We start from the raw sequence: 25,541 nt of genomic DNA on the forward strand, positions 1-25,541 counted from the left end.
ATGTAGGTGGATGATTGTTTTATTTAATTCCTCTGCCTACTTTATTTTTCCCTTAATGACAGGGTGGTATATGCTTCATCCTCAATATTCCCCTCTATTCCTTGACTGTGTTGAAACCATTTTACCATTGCAGCATCACATGTTCTCAGCAAACAAAAATAGTTTTCCTTTGTTGTATCCCAGCAGAACACTCACAATTTTCTTGTTGAAGTATGTTTTAAAAAGTAAATGACAACTTTAAAAATGTAAGGCATCGAAAATATACTTGGCTTAATTTGTAATATTTAGGGTGGATTGCTTAGGGTAGAAATAATCCAATCATCGCACACACAAAGAGACACCAGGGGGGGAGGGAGGGGGGGAGAGAGGAGAATCACAGTGACAATGGAGGACACAATAAACATCTCATGGTTGTTGGGGGAGGGGGGGTGAAAAAATTAAAAGCAGAGAGCGGTAGACCACTTGTGTTGACAGCACTAACCAATGGGGTTTACAAGATGCTATTAATGCGAGAAACGCCGCCCGGCCTCCGGGATGTGGGTTGTACGGCTGTGTGCATGATAACCGGATGGAGCCTACGGGCCGAAGGTCCCGCAACAAAATAATGCAAATATGTTGTACTACTTACATTGAACTCTGCAATAAAAATTGTTTTACAAAAAAAAAAAAAAATCACACACACAAAGAGACAAGAGTCATTTACTCCCCATTCAGCCTCCTAATATACACTACATAACAAGCCAAAAGGTTGGTACGGTAAAGTTCCCAACTTGTTACCCTCGTAGGAGACCCATTTGGGATATAAAAGTGTTCTTGCCCTCTAATTAGTGGCATGCTTCATCATAGAACATCCTATGTTACCATCATCAAGATGGAGTAAAACTTTTTATTTCCAACGGTTACTTATTAGATAGTGGTCATTCTATTTTAAATAGTTAAAACTGTCTTGAGGATAGATACTCTATTGATCATATTATATTTATTCATGGGTTCCACAGACAGGATTAAAACCTAAAATGGATGGTATTAGAGCATATTACCCTCCCATCCCACCATGAATGTCGTCTACATGTTTTGCCCATTCATCAACTGCCACTACGGGTCAATGACCTTCGTCAGGACTAAGAGATCCTTGTTCTGACACACTGTCCCTATAACTCTGTCAACATGATCGGTGGGCTGCTAAAAATTTTGGTTATAATACCATGCAGTGACCTTACTTGTCACCAGATAAATCAAGAAAGAAGATATTACTCCAAACATCTGTAGGCTATTTCTTGCCTTGTCAGACGGTCTGGAGCGGCTTGCACAGCGGTATCGTTCCCTTGACAAATGTGTAACTACAGGTCGATGTACCTGATCCAACCCCAAGTTAAGAAATAGGCTTCAAATGTTTGGAGTAACATCTCCTTTTTTCATTTACTGTCCACTGATCAGGATGACAGAGCAATCCTGCCTGTGGAACCCACGAATACATGAATTATAATCAATAGAGCATCCTCAAGACAGTTTTAACTGTTTGACAAAGCATGATATCTATCTAATTAGTGGCCATTGAAAGAATACTTTTTGCTCCACCCCTGAAGATGGTATCACAAGTGTGTTGTAGCAACCCTATGACGAAGCATACCACTAATTAGTGGGTGAGGGCACTTATACATCCTAAATGGGTCTCATGATAGGGTAACAAGTTTGGAACTTTACCTCACCAACCTTTTGTGTGTTATGTAGAAATAATCAAATATCAGCTTTGCAGTCCCCTCTTTTGCCTCCTGTCCCCCACCCCACGCCTCATTATTGCTTCTGCGTCTCACTTAGAAGCAGTTTGTAGGAGGTTACTTAATATTGCCTGTATGAAATGATCCTATGTATGATGTGCATCCCTAGTGAGTCGTTATGGGGTTTATTGAAAGGAAGTAACATGCATACAAAACCAAAACAAGCACAGATCAAGAGGCTTTAGGGCTTTAGGCGTAACGCAAGACTTCTCCACAGCCACGATGAGAAGATACACCTCCTTAGCAGTATTGCTTTTTTTCTACACTACACAAATGCTTTTGCAGTATGGTACAGTAGGGTGCTTAATGATTATTGAATAGTCTGATCAGGTTTTCAAACCAGGTGTAGTTTACCCAGTCAAACAGATAAACTCTGATATATGGCTGCAAATTTTTTCATGATATTGCTAGTGATCCTTTTTGGCTTTTTCGCTCTAAGACTTGAGAGGTAAGAACTCCTTATGCCTTGACTATAGCCAAGTTTAAAAAGGCGATGCTCTGAACCCTGCATTCTTCAGCAGTGCCCCGAACATCTTGAGCCTCCAACTAATATCTAAATGATCACCTCCTTCACACTCTTTAATGAACAGCCTAGGGAAACACACACTGGCTAACTGCTGCCCTATGCTCCTTGGACATTTGATAATATCTGTTAATGAATGAATGGAATTTTATTGTGTAGTTATTATATTGTTTACAATAATAAGTATGCATCTATTAATGGATCTTACAACAGTAAAAAAAACAAAAAAACTAAAACGTGTACAAAGATTGTTTATATTAAGGTAAGGGCTGGTCCTCTAAATACATGTATTAATATAACTAGAGTTATGTTCTCTGTCAAATATCCTCTGTATTTCTCATCTTATGTACATTTGCACCTGTATTATAATATGTGAAGAACTGTAGCCTACATGGATAGGACTAAAATCAAGCTATACAAAAACAAATAAATAAAAAAAGGCATAAGGCCTGATCACTAGTTAGTCGGACAGGGTTACTCCGTCACACAAATGTGATGGATACCCTGTCCGCCGTATTACACTTCCATTATATCCTATGGAACGTGTAATACGACGGATGGGACAGAGTATCCCATTCGCCAAGATCCAAATCAGGCCCTAAATCTGAACAGACCTGTTAATCAGTGGAAAGTATCAAATATCTAAGATACCTAGGACCTGTTCAGAAGCCTGGAGCCAACGTTCCATTCTTATCTGTCTTTGAAGCACAGTTTCCTCTTTGATGAAATGTATCCCTCTTTCCTCTGGCTCTTCTAGGTGTTTTTCTACCAGCAGGATTGGTTTTACAGCCCTGGATGGGATCTGCGGCTATGGCAGCATCATCGGTTTCGGTTGTAGTGTCTTCGCTGATGTTGAAACTGTAAGTTCTCTACATAGCTACAACCCTTATATCCACAAAAAAGAAACTCCCTTAAATCTAAAGGTTATTTCTACTGTACACTGTTAAATCGGCCAAAATAATTCCAGTAAACATTCTTTAAATCAAGACAGTGAAACAATAAAACATTCACAGATTAAGGAATAGAAACAAATAGGATGCAAATACAAATGAACAATGCATTTTTAGAAGTTGTGTACAGTAAGTTGTTAGGAGCTGCTACATGCAAGAACCTGAAGGTGTTGTGGTTACTGTGAAATAATAGGGGCAGGTTGGAGTGAGCACTGGTCTCCGTGCCTGTATATGCTTAAGAGGATGCACAGTATGCCATTGTGCCGCACGGAAACAAATATGGTAAAAGAAACATTCCCTATATTGTGATAGGGAGCAGATACAGAGGCCGCACATGAATTAAACATAACTCATAAATAGGCTTTCCTGTTTTCAGTTTCTATTTTTGGGTCATTCTAGTGGTGTTTTGTCAGTGTTTTCCAGTGATTTCAATACCTGAAAAAAACTGTGCTTTTCAGTGGTTACTCATTTTCGCGCCATAAAAAAACAACTGAAATGGTGTTTGTTTTTTTGATAATCAACTTTATTGGATTTTTCAATAACACGAAAATTCATTGGCAGCAGATATTTTATCATTGGAAGAAACATGACATTGTACACAATTGACAAGGCAAGGGCGGCCCATCTGGGCTGGGTAGTAGACAGATCATCACATTGGTAGCAGATTAAACCATTTACCACACTTTACCGAATAATTCGGGGCAGCCCGGGCTTCGAAGAGAGACTCCTCCTGCATTCCACACCAATCCACTCCTCTCTTCCATTTCTGTACAGTTGGTGCCTTAGCCTGGTACCAAAGCGCAGCTATATCCCTTTTTGCCACAGCCACCTCCGTCCCCAGAAAGCGCTTATCTGCCCTAGAGCCATCCAGGCAGTCGAACACCCCCAGCAGCAAGCGTTTTGGATCGTGGGGGACCTCCTATCCCAGGGCCTGTGTGAGGTCGAGTTCAACCCCTCTCCAGAACGGCGCTAAAGCCGGACATTGCCATATCATGTCATAGAAATCGGCTGGGGCAGAGTCACAGCTCGTGCATACTGGGGATGATCTCATACGGGCCCGGAATAGGCGCGCCGGAGCGAGGTAGGTTGCATGAAGGTAGTAGAGTTGGACCAGGCGCAACTTGTAGGATGTGGTCAGGGTTTTGGGTGCCATAAGGGCATCTCGCCAGTCCGCCTCTTCTAAGGGGCCCAACCATCCCTCCCATCGAGCCCTGAGACGGTCCAGGGATGCAGGACCATTGTTGACCAGTGACCCCCCCCTCCCAGGTTCCCAATCATCACCTGAGCCTCTAGCGGGCTGAACTCCGGAAAAGAGGTAGGGGGTGGAATGTGTGTATGGAGGGCGTGTCTGAGTTGTAGATTTTTATAGAATTGAGAATGAAGAAGGGCGTGACGTTGTTGCAGGTCAGCGAAGGATCAATTGTGGTCTCCCACCCATATGTCTCCGAGCAACGAGATCCTAAGCAGGTCCCAGCGGCCGAACCCTTGAAGGGACGAGACCTCTTTTAACCAGGCCCCATGCCAGAGCGGAGTTTGTCGAGTGAGCTTCCGGTCCCACTGCACATGGCGCAGGGCTGTGCGCCAGGCCATGAGCACCATCCTCGTGACAGGGGGTAGAGTCTGCGGCACCGGGTTGCCATATAAAAACGCCTGGATCTGCGCGAAGTAAGATGTGTTGAGTTCCACCCGATACGCTGGGTCGGACCAGCCGCCCGCAAACCAATCGTGGATCATGATAAGTCTTGTGGCCAAGTAGTAAAGGTGGAGATTAGTCACTCCCATGCCGCCATCGAAGCGGAGGATACGACAGTGCCCCAGGGATAAACGTGACCTCCCCCCTCACCAGGGAAACCGGGTAAGAACGCCGTCTAGTTCCCGGAACCAACTCCCCAGGAGGTGGATGGTGATGTTTTGCGAAATGTAAAGAAAACTGGGGAGGATCATCATTTTAAAGAGAGCACTTCTGCCCAGGAGGTTAAGGGGGAGGGTCTGCCATTTCTTGAGGTCTGGTAACCAAAGGCGCGACATTCAAAGCCCATTCGAGCTCTGGCAGGAGGGTAATCCAGACGCCTAGATATTTGAACGATTGCCTCCGAAGGGAGATATTCATCTGCCAGTCAAAGCAAGCCCGGGAGGGATTTAAAGGGACCATAGTTAATTTTGCCGGGTTGAGCCGGAGTCCAGAGACCCACTCGAAAGCGGAAAGGACCTCCAGGCATCTGGGGCCAGAACTGTCTGGGTCTGCCAGATAAAGCAGGATGTCATCCGCATAGAGGGCTATCTTATCAACCTGACTCAAGTCCCAGGCCCAACCCCGGATGAGCAGGTTCTGCCTGATGAGCGCCGCCAGGGGCTCCATCGCTAGCGCGAATAGGAGTCACGAGAGTGGGCACCTCTGACTCGTGCCCCTCCGGATTGGGAATGTCTCGGAAAGTTTGCCATTAATGAGAACACGGGCTCTGGGGTTAGTATAATGGACTCTGATCAGGTGGTGGAAGGGGAGACCAAAGACCATCCTCTCCAGCACATCCTCAAGGTACCTCCAGTCCACCGTATCAAAGGCCTTTTCAAAGTCGATGAAAAGCAACGCCAGATACAGAGTTAGGCGACTACCGTGGGCCATGGCCAGGTGGAGGCGACAAGTGCATTGACGAGTGCCTCTGGCAGGCATGAACCTGCATTGGTCGTGATGGACCAAGTCCTGCAGAAGGGGTCGGAGTCTCTGGGCTATCACAGTAGCGAAGATCTTGATCTCTGTTTTAATCAGCGAGATCGGGCGGTAGTCCGCACAGTCTAGGGAGGGCGATTGCGTCTTTGGAATGACCCCTATAGTGGCCACATCAGATTCAGGTGGGAAGGATCATGCTTCCGCCACATGGTTGAATAGTTCCACTAAATGAGGAACCAGAATATCGCGAAAGGACACGTAGTACTCCTGTGGGTAGCCATCAGGACCAGACGTTTTACCGGGGTGTAATAGTGAAATCGCCTCGTGCATTTCCTCCGGGGTGAAGGGGTGGTCCAGAGCCTCCGCGGTCTCCCGGGGGAGACACAGCAGCAGATTATCGGTCCCCTCCAGCAGGTCTGTCAGTGGAGCACCAGGAGGGCGAGCAGCATATAAGGTTGCGTAGTAATCAGCAAAAGTTTGTGCTATGGCTGAAGACGTCACCTGGTGGACCCCGGTATCCGAGCGGATTTTGGGAATAACGCGGTTGACTTTGGGATAGGACACTAGGTTGTGGAGGAGCTTGCCATTTTTATCACCCCACCCATAAATACGTGCCACCGATGAACGCCAGAGCATTTTAGCAGATTCCAACGAGATCCGGCGAATCTCCTCGCGGACCACTGCCAATTGCCTAGAGGAGTCTGCGCGGGCGTTAGTTAGCTGGGTTCTTTCCAGCTGCGCTGCTTGAGATTCCAGCTGCACAAGTTGGGCTGTTTACTCCACCCGTTTCGCGTGGACCAGCCCCCTGGCCACCCCCGGACAACAGCCTTGCCAGCCTCCCACAGCGTCGCTGGTGAGGGAATCGAGCCAGTATTGATGGAATAGTATTGACGCAGTTCCTGTCCGAGTGATTCTACTAGCTCGGAGTCCCGCAGGAACCAGGTGTTCAGCCGCTAAATCGCCCGTGGACCCGCAGAGGAGGTCCCAAGATGGAGGAGTGATCCGAGATACCCCTAGGCAATATCATGGCCCCAGATACCAGTTGGCAGTCTGTGGCAGGCATCAGGAGGAGGTCTATACGGGAGTGAGTTTGATGGGGCGCTGACGTGTGAGTGTATTGTTCTCTGCGGGGGTTCCAGACCCTCCATACATAACAAAGGCCCAGGGGCGAAGACCAACTCGAGAGGGCCTTCGCGGAGGCAAGACGGCCCTCCGATGGGGTCCCCGTCGCATCACGCAAAGGTTGCAGAACGACGTTGAAATCCCCCCCGACCACCGTGAGGCCCTGTGGTAAGGAGAATTCCAGCTTGAGGTGTCGAAGGGTGGAGGGCATAAGTGCAGGGGAAATGTAAGTGCATAGGAGGTTCATAGGGCGCCCCTCAATCATTTCCGAGATGGCCACATATCGGTCCTGTGCATCAGTGTCGGTTTTAGCCAGGGTAAAGGGAAGCCCCTTTCTGAGTAAAATAGCCATCCCTCGCGAGCCCCTTGCAAAATCAGCATGCCAGACCCTGTCAAATCCATATCGGGCTAGGAAGTTTCATTGTGTACCCAGGAGGTGCATCTCCTGGAGGAACAGGATGTCCGGCGCGTAGCGGTGAGCTGCGCGGAGGACGGCTGTGCGCTTCATTCGGTCAAGGAGGCTATTGATATTCCAGGAGAGGATGTGGATAGGCCTATTGAGGGTGTAGGTCATCTAGAGGAATGATGTGTGGAGGGGCGGATGCAGACGTGGGGCCGTTCCAGCCCGGGAAATCACCCACCTGGGCCCGGGGCCTAGGGAAAGGGGCATTGGTAAGTGGTGATCTGCTTGTCAACTGCGAACACAACTGAGGAATCACAGGAAACGGGGAGGGAGCACACTCCTGACCTCTCAGCCGGGTCGTTCCTTCGCATTCTGGTACATACATCACGGGGCTCCCAGACAGGTCGGAGTCTGACATGGCCCGTCGCAGAGTGACATCCGGCCCGGGGATGCTGCCCATATCAATCAGAGAAGAGGCCAATGTGGGGGAGGAGGCTCTCTGGTTTGGGGTCTGAGGTGGGGAGCGCTGCGACTGCGCCTCCGGCGAATGGGAACTCCCCCCTCGGCGGTTCCCCATCTTCGAGATCCTGTTCGGCGCCGCTGGGCCTTTGGCGCATCCTGGCTTGGCTGCATCGGTGCTCTTCGGGCATGGGAGGTGGCCGCCCCAGGTAGGAGGGGCCGCTCCTCCGTGAGCCAGGTCCATGCCGCCTGGAGGGTGTCAAAGTAGAATGTCTTATCCTGGAAGATCACCTTAAGTTGAGCTGGGAAGAGGAGACCATAGCGGAGACCCATAGCCCTGAGTTTTTGCTTGACCTCGTCATAGGACCGGCGCTGAGTCTGCACCTCTTTGGTGTAATCCGGAAAGACCATAATTCTGGAGTTCTGGAAGTGTAACAGCCCCAGGTCCCTGGCCGCCCCCAGAATCTCGTCCCTGTTCCGGAAGTGGAAGATTCAAAGGATGATTGGACGAGCGGGAGCTCCGGGAGGGGGTTTGGGAGCAAGAGAGCGGTGGGCCCACTCCACCGCGAACCAGGGGGAGAGTTTCTCTTTGGGCATCCAGGAGCAGACCCAGGCCTCAATGAAGGTATCAGTGCGGCCTTTCTCCACTCCCTTCGGAAAACCCAGGAGGCGCAGGTTGTTTCTTCGTGCCCTATTTTCGGCATCTTCGACCCTGCGGTGTAACTCCGTGGTCTGTGTCTGAAGGCGGGCCACCTGGGATTTGAGAGCACCCACGTCGTCCTCTACCGTGGAGATACGGGACTCCGTTTCCGTGATACGCGCCGTGGCATTACGGAGGTCTTGTCGAATTAGGGCCACGTCCACCCTCACTTCTCCGATCCTGCTTTCCACCGAGGCCTGTGACGTGCTTATCGCCTGCAGGATGGTGGAGAGATCTCTCCTAGAGGTCCCAGGAACAGTCAGGGACCCGACAGTCGGGTCCCGGTCTGACTTAGTAAATTGGTCCATTTTTGTTTGGGTTGGGGTAATGGGGGTCTGGGTGGTGCGGGTTCTGCCCATGTATCTGAAGAATCAGCTTGAGGTGGCCGGAGGGTGGGGGGGGGCACACCAGCGTCCCGGCCGCAGCCCCTGCCACCCGGCGTAGTGGGCGATTCCTCTCCCACGCACCGACTTTGAAGGGAGGCGGCCGCTCCCTGGGGAAGCCCAACCTCCGACAGCGGTGGCGATTCCCTCAGGCAGTCCCCGTGACCCTAAGACCTCCGGGCCCCTCCACACAGCCTCAGAGACAAGTTTCAGGTTTCACCCAGGCTGAGGCCCTCTTTCTGCCACCACGTCGAGTCGGCGCTTGTCACTCTCGCGTCCAGGCCGCACCACTTAGGCCCCGCCGCCACTCACTGCAATCACGCCCGTGGGCAGGGCCGGCACAGCGGCGCGGCCTGGTCCTGCAGTCCCGGCCTTCTCTCCTCCAGCCAAGGCTCAGTTCGTGGGCGCTGCCTCGCACTACGTCGTTCGGAAGGATGGCTGGCAACCTCCCGCGGTCGCGTCCACCTCCGGGGGGGCAAGGGCGTCTCTCCACGCTCCAGGGCGCCTCCACTGCGCCTGAGACCGCTCCCCGCTCCTCTCCGACCCAGCAGGCACTGGTGCTGAGCCCGCACCGCAACTCCGGGCTCCGCGGCAAGACAGGCAGCCGTCGGTTCAATCCGTCTACGCCAGGTGGGTCACAGGCAGACAGGGCGGGGAGACAGAACGCCGGATCGTCCGGGCCGAGTTTTCAGGCCCAAGGACGAGACGGCGAGGAGGCCGCCATTTTGGGTGATCAGGGCTGCCAGGGGGAGGGGGTCAACAAGGACAGCATGGACATCGGGGAGCCTTCCAAAAGGATCAGGGCGATGCAGGCAGGATGAGGGAGTCACACTCAACAGCGTGGAACTCCGATGGCAGCTGAAAGCGGGCGGATGCAAGGCGGATGACTTAGGGGGTCATGAGCACTCTTAGAGTGCGACCGCCATCTTGACGCCTCAAGCCATGCCCCTCCTGAAATGGTGTTTTACCAGTGTTTATGGAACGCTTTGCTTTCATTATTGCTGGCTTTCTCCAATGATTCACGGTATACAGACAGTGTCCGTACAGTGTATATGAAGTCCAAATAAATGTTTACAAGTCAAATTTATTGTAGTACACCATACAATATTTCTTAAGGGATCCTTTGGTCATTCGCGCTCTCGCTTTCCTTCCCATGTACACTTGTATTTGTAAAAAGGCCCTCTCGACATTGGCACTTGAGACTGACAACGTCAAAACAGACAGTACACAATTTGCCAACTCTGGCCACTGACGTAGCTTTCCATGCCAATACTGGTGCACCTCAAAGTTGACATTCTCTGGGCCAGGTTCTGCGACATATGTATTGAACTGGGTGCATATGGCCTCAGAGGTATTAAAGTGGTCAAAAATGAAGCTGTATTTTTCAAAGTCCGGAGAAAAGTCCCCTCCACGGACGGATCTAATACTTGTTCAGAGTACCACAGTGAGGCTTCATTGGCTTCAAACGTCATGGTTGGTGAAGGGACATTTCTATGCATCATAGCTAGCCATTTCTCATGCATGGTAAAATTAAAATTTCTGAATTGGTCCTCAACACTTCTTTGCTTACCAAGTGGCAAGCATTCTAACAGGGAACATGTTGCAGTGCCAAAGTTACTAAAAGTGTCGCCTAGCCTACTCTTGAGGAGATGTTTGACATCAACACCAATTATGCTGAACACTTGGTGGACAAGGGTGTTTTCTTACTGTAGGTTTTTGATTATGTCCACCCTAAATAGTGTATTCTATTAAATACAAGATACATTTTTGTGCAGCACACAGCCTGAATTCAGGTATTTTAAGATGCTCTAGTATGCAAAAATGAAGATAATGGAGGCACAGTGAAATAAAACATTTGCCTCGGATCAAACAGCTAGGTCAAGGAGGGAACAGCTAGGTCAAGGAGGGGAGCTGGGATTGATCACATGTCTTCTGGTCTCACATTGTACAATGCAGCCCCTACATGGAAATCTCTTTCTCTCACCTATTTAACATCAACTGTTAATGTCTGTCTTTAATGATTAGTACGTGAGGTTTAGGAGTAGGTGGCAGGCATAAGCCGCATAAAAACTCAGCTCATTTTGACCTCGGGGTCAAACAGGACCTCGAGCTGAGACAGAGCCAGGCTTGAGCCTTCAGTGGCTCACCCACCTTCTGTACAATTCCATTCAAGATAAATACTGGCCCTATAGTGCTAGTGACCTTGAAGGCACTTCCTGAAAATAGAATGTTCCAATCCTAGGCAGCTTTAGCTGCACCTCCTCAGGATACCACCTCTGCCACATTCAAAGCTGTGTTTGAAATGCTCAGTGCCACGTAAGTGAAGCTAATGTGCTATTAAAGTGTAGAAGCGCTGCTCCCAGCTTCTGGGAATGTTCCAGTAAAGGGTATACAAGCCCATCTTAAAAGTTCTGCCTCCCGCCCTTAAAAGTGAACACGCCTTGATGGGAAATGACTGTGGTGGCACATTAAATGCACACCCACGCGCTTGGAAAGTGCTGTACTCTGCTATTTAAAGTACAGAACCCTGCTGCAATCTCTTGTGATTGTCTCACCAAAAATATAGTGCTCGAAACGAGACGTTCTGTCACTCTCACATTCAAGTGAACCAGCCTTGCTGAGAAGTGATGGTGCGGGCACTTTAAAAGTATCCCTGCCCGTTTCGAAAGTGCTTCCCTGCTCCATTAAATGCAGCCCTGGTGAGAAGTTCTGTCACAGTCCCATTAAAAGTGTACCAACCTTGCTGAGAAGTTATTACTCTCCTGCTAAGAAGCACTTGCATTGTCTATTATTGATATAAAGTGTCTATAAAGAGTACTTTACCTTCTTATTTAAAATATATCACTTCTTTCTGTTTGAAAAAAAACAGTCATAATTTTGGTTGAGAACATAAGTAAACCTGGACAGCAGAAATGCATGATCCTTAATTGACGAATAAACCGCTGAAATACAAGTCTTATCTATGAGATAGAATGATGCAGTAACCCCTCATTGACATACTAGCTCATTTCCCCGGTCTAGGTACACATGGGCAGCCAGTCTTGGGATATGTATATGAGTTTGAGGGTGATAACAAGTGACTGCGTCACATCCCCGCCCATTTCACACCAGTACTTCTGCGTGGTATAAAGGACGGGTTCTTGTCCTCGTGCATTCTCACACCTGAACATTACACCTCGCCTTTAGAGTGCTCGTTGCTATGGCGACCTCTGGCCAGGAGCTCTTTTAAAGTCGCGGACAGTAGAAACTAATGGTTCCCTAAGATCCCTCCTCCCCAATCACTTTTGAATTTCTTCTAATAAAACAGTAATGCTTAATTGTCGTTCCTCCTGGGTTAACATTGTATGGGTTGCTGGGCTTGGGCATTCCTGTTTTGCATCACTTTTAATATAATTAGATGCACACTCCGGGGCGGGAGAGGGTGCTAGGGGGCGGAGTGGAAGAAAAAGGACACCTACTTTACCAACAAATATTTCCCTCTAATTTCACACACTGCTTGTGTTGCGTGTTTACTCACTCATGCCAGGTAGACAAGCCAAATATGTTGTACCGTTGGTGGAGCCGAAGACACACATATAGAGGCACCAGAACAATGGTTAAGGTTAATTAAAAAAAAAAGTAAAACATTTTATTAAGAAGAAGGTAATGCATTCTGTCAGCTCAGTATTCTTCACAGAAGTCCAACTTCTTCCTACCCAAGTAACCTCGGAACACGCCATCCAACAACAAAGCCTTGTTACGTACATGGTCATTTTAAAGACCTGTGAATTAACTGGGTGCGGCCGCAGGCAGGCAAACTGCAGACCACAACAGCTTCTCTCCCCCACGTTAGCCAGGCAGGGGGCCCTTGATCATGGGCTGCATTAAAAACTACGCACGTTCGGAGCTGCTTCCTTCTCTGACCTAAATTGCAGTTTGATCTGCAGTGCTTTGGCTCCATCAAGTGGACAAGTGGTGCAACAGCAATGAAAATCAGTGACACTTGGTTTCAACTGGGTCAGCTAATTTTCATTCGGTAGGGTACTGTCGGGCAGAGTCGGTTTTAACCGAATTCCGGACAGCCTACTCATAAAGTAGAAAACCCTGCAAACCGGTCTAAAAATATGCAAGAGAGACTGAGCTACCGATTAAATAAAACTGACACTACAAGGAGACCAATGCGAGAATTTCCAAGAGTATTTTTCTTACCAATAGAAATTGAACTATATCGGCTTAAATGTGTATAGATTGTTGGGCAAGATACATAGTGTTCTTTCATTTTTATACTATGGACTGCATTTATGTGAGTAAGCTGGAGCAGTAGGGCCCGTTCATGTGACGCACAACAGCCATATCAGCTGTAAACAAAATCGGATGTCTTAACAAATGAAACCTGTTTGTAGTGCAAATGGAATGTAAAAGTATTTATAATGTCATTTAAGACATAAGATACGAGGTAATACTGAGGTTTAATATCCGGGTTAAAAATATTCAGAGGAGTACTGAATGTGTGCAATTTAAGAATCCGCCTTCTAAGAACTAGCCCTCTGCTTATATGTCACCTTCAAGAAAGGATCCAAGTACTACTGTTCTGCTGACTGGTATAGCAACACAGTCGTCAACTGGAGGTTTGCTGAGATCCGCAGACTCGCTCTTACTTCACTTATGGGCTTACAGTAGGGGTAACAATCTCGTGTACAAATCTCTATACCCCTCCCTACAGAGCCCAACTCCTGTACATACTTTATATTGCTTGTTCCTAAGAACTACCTTGACTTCTTAGAGGTGACCGAGCCACTGACAGCTTGAGCCAGGCTCGAGCTTTAGGCCTGACTCAGGCTCAGCTCGAGGTCCTGTGGGAACCTCGATCTCATAAGTAGCCGAGCTTTCATGTGCCTCCATTCCTCTACCCAGGATAGGCCGTTAAAGCCAGAGATACATACTTTGGAATGGTTAACTAGCCATTTAACCCCTCCTGTAAACAATGCATGTGACCTTGTCTCAGGTGCGGCTCCTCTGTTAAGGCGATTGCCCCCAGAGATGGAAAACTAAAATGATAATAAAGTTAATTTATTACCTTTTTTTTTTCTTCAAAACCCTGTTTCAAGCTGAGCGTCAGGGCATGCGTATTTTAAACCTCTCTAACCAAGCTGTCTCAGACAGCTGGATTAGAGACAGCATAAGGCTCAAGTGTCCTTGGGAGCGCTGAAGGAGGCCGTTCCCTCCATTCCTGGTGCTTCTTTCATGCTGCATTAGAGCAGCACCAGGATTGATTACTGCAGTTTCCTGAGTCCCGTTTCGGAGCCTGCGTGCCTGGAGAAGACCCGAGCGAGGAGGACCTTGCACCAAGAAGTAAGTATAATTTTTTTTTTTACTTATTAATTTTTGTTTTAGTCCCAATGCCCGCCCTACCAACACTCCTTACATGCCAGCTGCCACTCCCTCGTCTAATGTAACTGGTGCTCATGTAAAGCTCTCAATATCTTTGGGTCGAGTTTGCGCTATATTTCAAAAAATTGCTGAAAAATGCACTATGAGGTGAAAACAAAGTCTTAACATAATGAAATACAAATAAATATCCATTTAGTGACTGATTTGTACCAAGTAAAATCAGAAAACCTGGATAGTTTCGGCTTCCCCATTTAACATTGTGTGGCCTAGGCAAACGTTTTATTTCGCCAAACTGTTTCTTCTTCATTATCATGTATGAAAGCACTTTCAAATATGAGTTCACACTGCCAAGTGTATAAAAAAAAGAACATATTTGATATGTTCTTTGTAGCGCAGTGCTGTGATGTACCCTATTAATGTCAAAGTGTCCATATGTTAAAAAAAAACAAATTTTGAACCTTAAATAGACTTTATCATATTTCACATGATAATTGCTGTATGATTTACAATAACAAATATTTTCAGGACTCAGCTCGTGCACAGGCTCTAAGATTTGAGCTAAACTCTTGACTCGGCTCTCCCTGTTAATTGTTGGCTCGCTCACCTCTACTGCTTCTCAGAGACTGTCAACCCTAGTGGTCTATTTTGTGCTTTATCTAACTGCAGAGTACTGAAACAAGCTGTACTTTCCTTTCCAATTCAAAAGTGAAAGAGTGCGTCAGTGTGTTCGACTTCTGTCGATATTCCATTTCGCCTTCCTTTCGATATTCCATTTTGCCTTTCTTTCGACCTGCAATAACACGTTCCTTTTTGCAGTCGTGGACGACATTAATCGCACGGGGGTAAAAAGGGGGGTTAATACATTTTAAAAACCTACCTTTCGCCGGGTCCCATGTTTTCCTGCTCTCCTGCCTCTAGCAGGAATAGGAAGCAGGCACCCTCCCTCCCTTCCCCTAAGCCAATCACAATGCTGCAATGTCAGCGTTGTGATTGGTCGGGATGCCAACCAGCCAGGCGCCTATGTGGATGCCATTTTCTCCATGTAGGCTGCATACAGCCTACATGGAGAAAAGGCAGAGTGCGCATGACTGGTTTGGTCGGTTGGGGCCGACAAAAGTCAGCGCCCTCAGCAGTGGGCAAGCTACTCCTCCCCTGCCCTAGACCAGACCTGCCCCTAACCAAACCCTTCTCCTTTCTCGCAGTGCGAGAAGCAGAAACATAAAATGGTAGTTTTACCATTTTATGTTTTTGTTTCTGTCACTGCAAGAAAGCAGTGGGCCGATGCTCCTCCGCCCTAATGGAGGAGCTGCTCCTGCCTTTTTGTAAACACTTTTCGACGTGATTTATAGATATTACATTTCTTTTGAAGGTAAATACTTTCCAATCTTGCATCGTCTGTTCCCAGTGTGTGGGTATGGCACTCCCTTCTGGCAAAAAAGGGGTATGCAGTATTTTCATTATGATTCTTTTGTGTCGTGGACCGAGTAAAGTACATGCCACTGTGGCACATTCAACTGTGCCCCAGCGAGGACCACCTTACTTTGGGAAACATTTTAAATTATGGCCCAGGACGCTCACAGCTAAATCCTCACAGAAAGATTAGGGATTCACTCGGAGCTTCAGTGTGCCCTGGACATTTATTTTTTAAACAACTGTATTTTGAAATGTTGAGAGGGACAGAGATGCATTATGAAACATTAACACAAAGTTATACTAGATACATTATACAACAAGCATTTGCAATGCAATCAGTCTCACCTTTGGGACCTTATATGTAATTAGCTATGCAGCACATTAGCCTGGGTGCTGAAACAACTACTGTTCTTTAACATGGTGGAAAATAATCTCCAAACCGTTTGACACACCAGGTATGGGAACACATGGAAAGAAATATTGCCTTTCAGCGGGAAATGATATAGTTCAAAGCTCTGATTTAATATAAAATCAGGGCCTTTGGTGGTCATATCACTGAAAATACAAGATTTGAAAAAAATATTATTGCCTATGGGTGCTTGTGGAAGAAAGTTTCTATGGACTGGAATCTAGAGAATGCTAAAGTGATTCTGGTATTTTACTGACCTCTGCTGGTCTTTTTCTCTCAAGAAAGTTAAATAGAGGCAGTTGCCAGAAAAATTAAAAAAAGAAAGTCCCTCAGCAGTAAGCAATTTTGGTATTTTACTGACCTCTGATGGTCCTTTTTTATTAAGACAGTTAAATAGAGGCAATTAAACAGGAAAAAAGTCCCTAAGCGGAAGCAGACAAGTCCTAGGACTGATCTCCAGAGCCCACAAAGTACATACACATATAAGTATATACTAATATATAAGTATATACTAAAGTATATACAAGCGGTCTCGAATGCTCAACCTAAAAAGTACCTAATGAAATAAAATACCCGGGAGGATAGCAAGTAAAATACATGCATTGATTACACAGATAAAATATTTCTTAGGAGAGATCAGAGCTAATAACGAGTCGGATAGATGCCTGATTCTGAGCGTCTGAGGTGAGGCTTCCCTTCAGAAAGCAGATTTCCTTATGGCATCAGATAGCCCTCACTCCACACTATACATAACCACTCCCTGCTTAAGCTGCTTCTAAACGGAGCCCAAATATGATAGTCTTGTTTGCGTTCTCATTAACAATGAGAACCAATCTTCTAGCCACAGATGTTCCATAGCTTTTGATTCCATAGATGCTTCAGGGGAGTTTCCAGACGTGGGTACATTGAGTCTGGCTGTGAGAAGCATGTGAGAAGTTATCTTACCCAACAGGGACATCAGTGTGCGACCTTTACATCACCAGTGTAGTCAAGCAACAATAACAAGGGTTCTAATGGGAGAAACCCTTCCTTTCCGGCCCATATGGTAGAGAGAATGCCTCTCTTGCAGGCTGGATCACAACATGTGCTCCAGCACCCCCTTATGGCCACAATCTCCCCAGCATCCATCAGAACCACCATGCTTGCATATAAGTTGTTATGGGGTGAAGTACGATTTTATTAAGACCTGGCTCCTTACATCTTGATGTTTTCACTGCTCTTGTCCATATAATTGAACAAATGTGAGCTGGAATCGTGAGACCCAGATCTTTTTCCATGTAACCATGTATATCTGAGACTGAGTCGGCCAGTGGTAAACAACCCCTTAATATAAAGGTGCAACTCCACATAGGGTCCTTCCATTGTCAAGAATTTTGCCTATGAATATAAGATACCTTATCACAAGGACATTTGCCCAAGCTAATAGTTGTGTACGGTGACACTCTCTGTTAGGGGACACACTGAAAAGGGTAAAGCACAACTCTGGGGTTCTCCCACAAACATTGGGGCAAGCCATTCAGCACAAATGGATGCTCACACCCCCAAAGTCGAAACTGATGATCCAGGACTCATATATGCTATGGATGGGTCGAGTGAAGAATGATATGTGGTCACTCAACCATTAAGAATTACAGATTCCAGTGATTTAACAGAGTGGTGGTGACATCCAGTGGGGTGCCCAAGCCGATCTGCTTCTGTCTTGAAGTCAGAAGGTGTAGTGTAAGGGAATCAAACCATACTCCTGCTCTACTAGCGTGCTTTTTGTTCATGACCACTCCAAAGCCAGCCAAAGCTTTACCCTGACTCAAACAGCCCTGGGAAGCCTTTGGATAGCCACACGCTTTAGAAGTCCACATAGCATGGCGTAGCAAAGTTCATTTTCAGTATTTAGGAGCCCCAGTCCACCATCGCCTATCAGCTGGTAGAGCCTTATCTCTCTATTTTCAGCTTCCTATCATTCCAGAGATAGACCTCCAGGTTCTGCCTAATCAACTTTAAGGTTCTCTAATTAGGGAAGCAATTATGCCATATAATACAGTCTTAGTAAACAAAGATCTTTTAAACAAGCAATTCTAAGGAAGCCCACCCACCCCTCTGTAAAGATCTTTAAGCAGTGCGCGTGAAATTTGACAGATTGCAGCCATAGATATCTTTTTTTTATCAAGCAGGTTGAATCCCAGATAACTAATTGGGCCATTGAACCAACGTAAGTCATGGTCTTTACATAAGCAAGCACATGAAGTTGTATTGACATCAAGTCCTATACCTGTGCGCTTTAAACAGTTAATTTTAAAACCAGAACCCCTCTTGCAGTCTTTCAGTGTGGACACCATGGCAAGCAGTGAACTGGCACTGTATGGTAAAGAACAAAAAATATTTTGTCCGAGCCATATCCAGTGCTTATCCCTTGATAATGTTGAGTAGGAAATGTTTATTTTTTTAATCAGAGGCTCCAGTGACAGTACATTTCCTAAGTGTGAGGCTGGAAAACCCTTCCTTGTTCCCTTAGTTAGTGTTGCCATTTATTTCATTTCTTGCTGGTGGGTGGACAATTGACCCATTTATTGTTTGATGCGCGCGCTCAGATCTATTTTAGCTAAAACATTAAATAGGTAGCAACATTCCATTTGGTCAAGTGCTATCTCAGCGCCAAGAAAGAGGAGGACCAGGGGAATGCTCTCACGTTCCGCTTCTTTTATAGTGATGAACATGGAGAGATTGAGCATAGCAGGCAAATTGACCTGCTAAAGAAGCGGTTGAGTGTCTGATGACCTTAACAAGGACATATTTTTATTCCAAATGGTGCAGAAAGATTATTTTTCCATATAGCAACTTAGATTCCTGTGAGAAAGTGGATTATCAGTTAGGGTGAAGGGGAGTGCACCACAAGTTATTATTGCAGTATCTAGTTAGGTCCTGTACAGATTTCAGTAATTTAAACCTGAGCTCAACCCTTGGTAGTCATGGCATTGAGAAGTACCAAAACAGTTGAAAACACCACACAATGAGAATCGGGCTCCTGTTTATAACAATAGAGAATAATTTAATGAACATTACACCAAAATAAAAAATTTTCATTCAAGATCGCGCCAAAAAGTGTTCAGTGCCAACCGTGGTCTTCTGGTTGTGCTTAACCAGTGCCTAGGTGCTATTTAAGACCGACCATGCTGGAGCAGAGGTCGGATACAGAAACCAGGTTTTAACCAGGTCAGACATTTTACCTTCTTACTTAGTCTCTGAAAAGGAAGTCAAAAATCCCCAATGGGCAAGGCAGTAGGCTGTGGAGAGAAAGGGCTCTGCAAGGCTGGATAGCGATTGAATGAAGTCCTGGTAAAGCCGTTGAAATTTGGCAAGAAGGCCTTGTCTGGAGAAATTTAAAATTTGTGCCCAATGAAGGTGCCTTGCCAGCCGGATACTTTTAGCTCCTTCACTTGGTAAAATTTCTGTTTACACATGTAGTCGCTGCTTTGCAGCTTCGATTCCTCCAGTGGGACAAATGGGGGGCGGCTGCAAGCGGTAGCCGAGCAAGGCTTCACAAGGCCAGATAGCCTCTCCGTGACATCTTCCTGAAACGGATTTGCTATTGTGGAAAAGCTCTGAGCGGGAGCAACGTGAATCATTGGCCCAGTGGTAACCTACCTTCATCTGATTGACTTGGCAGCTGTGTCCCAATCCTCTGGATGTCTTTGCGGTGAAATTCCCAGGTTTTTCAGGACGATAGGAGTACACTTTGACACCTCTGGAAAATAATTTGGGGGTCAATACTCATTCTAGCAAAAGCCACCAACAATATCCAGAGTAGGCCAAGATGGAACTGGTCAGTTGGGCTCATCAGGAAAATGGGCTTCCTGCAACTTTTTGTAGCCCTTTAGCTTATCAGGAGATCCGCCAACTGTCCCTTGGAGTTAACTTCTGGATACAAGTGGGAGCAGGGCAGCCTTTCAGGTCCCCTCACAGGTCTCAACAGCAGGTGCAGCCCTTTTACTGTCTTCCATAGGTCCAGTAGTGTTCTGAAAAAGGTATTCAGGGGTGCCACATGTGTCTGACTCCTGCCCACTCCCTATCCAATAGGTAAAATGTTTCCATGAGTAAGCCTATCAGTGTTTGCAGAAGTTCCTGTGTGCAATACCACAGTGCACCTCTCTACCTGAATTCAAAAACCCTTTTCCCCTTGTGCAGAGCCTGTGTGCCTGCCCCAGAGTTGTGACTTGGGAAATAAGCAACCTCTCCTTTGTTTTCACTTCAAACCAATTCTGGGGGCAGCTCCTCTCACACTAGGCTCTGAGGCAGACTGCTGGGCGCAAAGGGGGATACTGCTGCTCAGGTGTCAACTAACATTTTCCCCTTGATAGGGTAGGCCTCTTTCAAGGTAATCAATTCTTGGGCACAGCCCATATGGTCATTTTGCCAAAGAAAGAGAACACCTCCAAACAACCAATGCCTTTGGTCTGCTCTGGGAACAGTTGTCACACCTCATCCAAGGGTCGATTCAGCTGCCAGGTGACAGTTGGCACTCATGCAATGAACTGGGCTTGTAAATAATAGTTCATAAAGTTGAAGAATGACATTTGTAGTTGTTTCCTAGTCGGAGATAACATTATTACATTTAATATAGTATCCCCATGCTTTCCTATGGAACAGCCAATCCTGCTACAGTGGAAATAGCATTTGGGCCTTTTCAGTGTAAGAACATGTGGGAAAATGGGTTTCTATTGCAGTCTCTCCCCCCACATTTTGCCTGGCTTTTGATGCTACTTTGACTGTAGAGTACTGGGTCCCTGCTAAACAGGTTCCCAGTACCAGTGTTCTTTCCCTGAACCCATACCACAACTGGCTCAAATTCAGATTACCCCTATAAGTACCTAGTTATTGGTAGCCCTGGTACCTTGTGCATGGGTACTGAAGAGGGTCCTCTGGTGCTGCAGCACTGGTTGTGCCATCCAGGGATCACTCACCAAGGCTATGCAAACTGCCACTTCAGCCTGCATGCCTTGGTGCAGAGAAAAATGCCAAAGTCAACATGGCACACTGCCTTTGTGCCCTCAAGCAGAATTGCCTAAGGTATGGGTAAGTCACCCCTCTAGCAGGCCTTACAAACTTAAAGGTGGGTTGCACTATATCTCAGGTGTGGGCATATCTGCATGAGCAGATATGCCCCTACAATATTGAAGTGTATTCTTAATATTATAAGTACCAGGAAAGCCATAGAGAGTACATGGGTTGGAAACTCGACAACTCGGGTTCCCCAGAACCATGATGGCTTCACTGAACTCAGGTGTGTTTGGTACCAAACAACTCCTCTTAATAAACCCACACTGATGCCCGTGTTGGATTTATTAAAACATATACTCAGAGGACTCCTGAGAGGTGCCCCCTGAAAACCTACCAACCCTGATGTGGTCTGCGACTGGCTTTAGTCCGCATGCCACTACCAGACATGTTTCTGGACATTCTGGGTGGTGGTGTCACACCTCCTCCCCCAGGATGAGCACAGTGCTTAAGAGGGAAGCTCGAAAGGCCTTGCCACCTTAGTAATGCGACCCCAGCCTCTACTGCTAACAGCAGATGACAGCCCCCGGTTCAAAACCCACTTTTGGTGGGCGAACAGGTGGGAAAACCTAGTGAGAAAAGGAGGTGTGCCCCCCTTCGCCAACCCCACCCCTCTGGTGCGGGAGGCGAAGTGAAGTACATTTTTCAGTGCCCACCATCTTGAAGATTGTGTGACCTATCCAATCAGTGCTAGGGCTATCCCCCTCCCACAGGAGGTTGGCATAATAATGGGTGTAGACACCCCAGGTAAGGACCCATTGGTTCCTCCCTGGTACTCCCATGTAACACCCCTCAATATAGTATTTAGTTGGCTCCCCAGACCCTGAAATTAGATCCCTGACGACCTAAGAAGAGCAAAACACTACAGCGTAGCAGCAGCAGAGAAGACTGCAGACACCAACTGGCTTGGCCCCAGCCCTGTTGGCCTGTCTGTAGCCCTCGATGATCCTGTGCCAAAAGACGACCCATCCTGTAGCCCTGCAACCTCCGAAGCCTTGGAAGGACTTCCTGCCTTAGACAAAGATCAAGATCTCCCGAGGACAGCGGACCTGTGCAGATGTAACCATCTTTAAAGAACAAAAATCTCTGCTCTGAGGAACTGCGAAAAAACTGCCGGTCCCACCTCTACCCCCGACGTTCACGGCCCAGGTCTAAGTGGCCCACCGGTTCTGTGAAGGTTCCCCACCACTTCTGAGCAAGAGTCCACTGCGGGCTGACCGCTGCCGGACTCCAACTCAACGCCTGCAGCCTCAACTCGAAGACTTCCAACGACCGCGACCTGCCCTATAAGACTTTCCAAAGCCTAAGGAAGCCCCTGCATCTGAAGCCCTGGGAGAGCATGACCAATGGTGTCCCTTCGTCCCTAGCATCTCTACTTACCTGGTCAGCTGTGAGTTTTCTTCGCCAGGCCTCATGGCCTAAGCCAGCATCCTTTTTGCAAAACCGAAATTCCCCTATTGACTTGCATTGGGTGCCCAATGCTGTGGTGGCACTCAGCCACCTCTGTGCCGCTGAGGGTGTAAGATTGGGGTTGTCTTGTGCCCCCGTGCTAACTCGATCTTAGCTCGGGACATTGGGATACCAAACCGTTTACTCACCTGTGAGCAGCATCTCTTCGAGTACCGCTTTTCTCCATTGGATAACATTGGCTCCAGATACGGAGTTTGAACCCTGCATCCTGCCACAGGAGGTGCAGATTTGCTACTTACCTGAACTTTGTCTGGTGCTGATTCTTCATCCTGAAACCCAAGAGTGTAAGTTGTATACTTACCTTCAAAACCACAATCTTGTTTTCCTCCCGTAGGTTAACATTGCAAACCCTGAAATTTGCACTAGTTGCCCACTTTTAAACGTGAAAAGTATTTTTCTTGAAAAACGTGCTTACCTTTTTACGTATTTCCTGGTCTTAAAATAAATCTTGAAATAAGCTTATTTTTCTAAAATGAGTGTGGGTATCCTTTTTGAGTCGAGTGCCATTTTTTAATCACTGTGTGCATAGCAAATGTCTTATCACTCCTCTGTGTTAGGCCTAAGGCTGCTAGACCACACTACCACAAACCGAGCGCTTTGGGTTTACATTGAGCCCGGTACACTTCTGTGGGAATTTTTGCACAATATAATCATTCAATGGTATTTTATACAAAGAACCAGCTTCGTACAGGACATGTTTAGCATTAATCTTCGAAGTGTCCTACTTTTAAATACTATGCACCTTGCACTAGGGCTTGTGAGGCCCATGTTGGGGTGACTTAATAATATTTAAAAAGAAAATAAGGTTTTGACCTGTCAAAGGGTTTGAATACTGTCTTGTTTGCACTGGCTGCACAGTGGGTCCTGCAGTCCACCAGTGACACTTAACGTACAGGCCTTATGTGCACTTTGGCAAATTTAGTCCCTAGTATATTGTGAAATTAGGAGTATGGCCAGTTTTTACATGTTTCAGGGGTCAGATCACATGTACAGGGGCCAGGTTAGCAGAGTCCCAGATACACTGAGTGAACAGAGTAAAAATAAACAGCAGCATCAGTCCAAAACAATTGTTCAAAAAGAGGCGTTTTCCTACAGTTCCTTTGTAGAGTGGCTAAACAGGGACCAATTTAACGGGGAGTTCTGAAGTTTAGCATGTAAAGTATTCAAATACCTAATGATGTGGCACAATACCTAGGAGTCATATTTTTCTGCAGCAGGAAATTGTGTGTGTTACTGTGAAAGTTGTGGGCCCCTCATTCAAGCCTGCTTTCAGGGGGGATGGTCTGTGGATCAGTTCGCCCATCCAGCCTTGAAAACAGCCTTGTGTTCCCACTGGCATATTTATTGTGTGGACTTTTAAGTATGGCTGGGCCTACCTAACGCACAGTCAGTCAGATGAAACTCATGGACAAAGGATGAAAGAAAAGTTACTCCCCTGTTTCAGGCGTTTTACTGCTATTCAGTTGATCACAAACCTCAGTGATTTAGTTGATGGGGCGGTGTTTATTAGTTGTGATTGAGCAGAATCAATGCATGTGTATTTCTAAATAGGGCTGTGCTGAGTGGGCTGAAAAGAGGCTCGCTCAGGCACAGGGAGTCTGTGCTGTTTCTCCAACCCGGCTGTTTAATACAGACAGGTTAGAGAAACGTAAGTGCACATACTAGTCATCCTCCCGTTCCCATGGCCCTGTCCCTTCTTACACACGCTGGCCAAGCCAGCTGCTGAAAAATAAAATGATGATGGGATTTCGTTTTATTTTTCAGCTACTGGCTCCAAGCCAGTGAGGCGATGCTTCTCCGCCATTGCGGAGGAGCTGCCCCTGGTGAAAAGTAGCACTGTCTGTGAAAGCCACGCTGTAGTTTAAGATTGGTTTGTGACTTTCTCCTCCCCATCCACATTGGTCTTTCAGAGCACCCATCTTACTCAATCACAGGCCTAGCTGCCTTTCAGGCACATAGGTCTAAATTACCATTTACTTTTCCCTTTCAGATGAGCAGGCATGATTGGATAAGACTCGGACACAACCGTTCCAACATTTAAGAGTTTAAGATCTGACTTTTTACTGACTCTGCCACAACCAGGGGCCCAGGACTGACCGGTAGTTGCCTGACACAGCCATGCCAGGCATTCAGGGGCACCTACTTGGAATGTGATTAATAAGCAGGCTTGATCGACTGTGGCATTCTCTAGCCAGTCTCGAGCAGTGCTTGGGGGTAATAATAACCATGATGGCGACAACTAGTTGCATAGCAAAACTATTTCTAAGAGTCCCTTATTTTCCATCAAGTATCCTGTAGCTACATTGAATACACAATTTAGGTTTCATCAAATACACTTTGTCTTTATACGCTTTACAGTCAGACACGGCCCTTTGGCAGAAGGAGCATTAAAAAGCTACCACCTTGAAAATGCAATTGTGCTCCAAGTTTATTTATTTATAAAGTGGAGTCGCACATCTCTCAGCCTGCTTCAGAAAGTACAGAATATATCAGTTTATTTGATTTGTCATCTCAAATGGCCAGATAATGTATCCTCTTACGGAAAAACACTTATTGCTTGTTTGTAGAAGGCCTCGCCAATTTAAAAATCCTGTTCCTGTGGCATAAATGTGGCCGCAAGAAACACTCACTCTCCACTTTTTTAATCTACTAGGTTAGATCAGTGAGCAGACTCTTCAGGGCTCTTTCTCCATTTTGTGTAGTTCATGTAGAAGACGCTCTGCTTAGCATGCACCACAGCTTGGACTCAAGCATTGAAAAGTGAGTGAAGTTACTGGTGTTGTGTAGTATTGCGACTGATGGAGAAAAATGCAAGCAGTAGATGAATGGACCTCTGGAGCTGAC

At 46.7% G+C, this 25,541-nt stretch overlaps 1 protein-coding gene across 3 annotated transcripts in view; it reads left to right on the forward strand.

The window, feature by feature from the left end:
• Nucleotides 1-25,541, forward strand: part of ATP7A (ATPase copper transporting alpha) — a 568,605-nt gene that overhangs the window by 539,599 nt on the left and 3,465 nt on the right. For all 3 annotated transcript variants that reach the window (XM_086918413.1, XM_086918412.1, XM_086918414.1), the window contains exon 22: nucleotides 3,059-3,161. In XM_086918413.1, coding sequence (XP_086774539.1) covers nucleotides 3,059-3,161 — 103 coding nt within the window. The remainder of the gene's footprint in view (nucleotides 1-3,058; nucleotides 3,162-25,541) is intronic.

This window comes from Lissotriton vulgaris, chromosome 4_1 (assembly GCF_964263255.1).
Source record: "Lissotriton vulgaris chromosome 4_1, aLisVul1.2, whole genome shotgun sequence".
Taxonomy (NCBI): Eukaryota; Metazoa; Chordata; class Amphibia; order Caudata; family Salamandridae; genus Lissotriton; species Lissotriton vulgaris.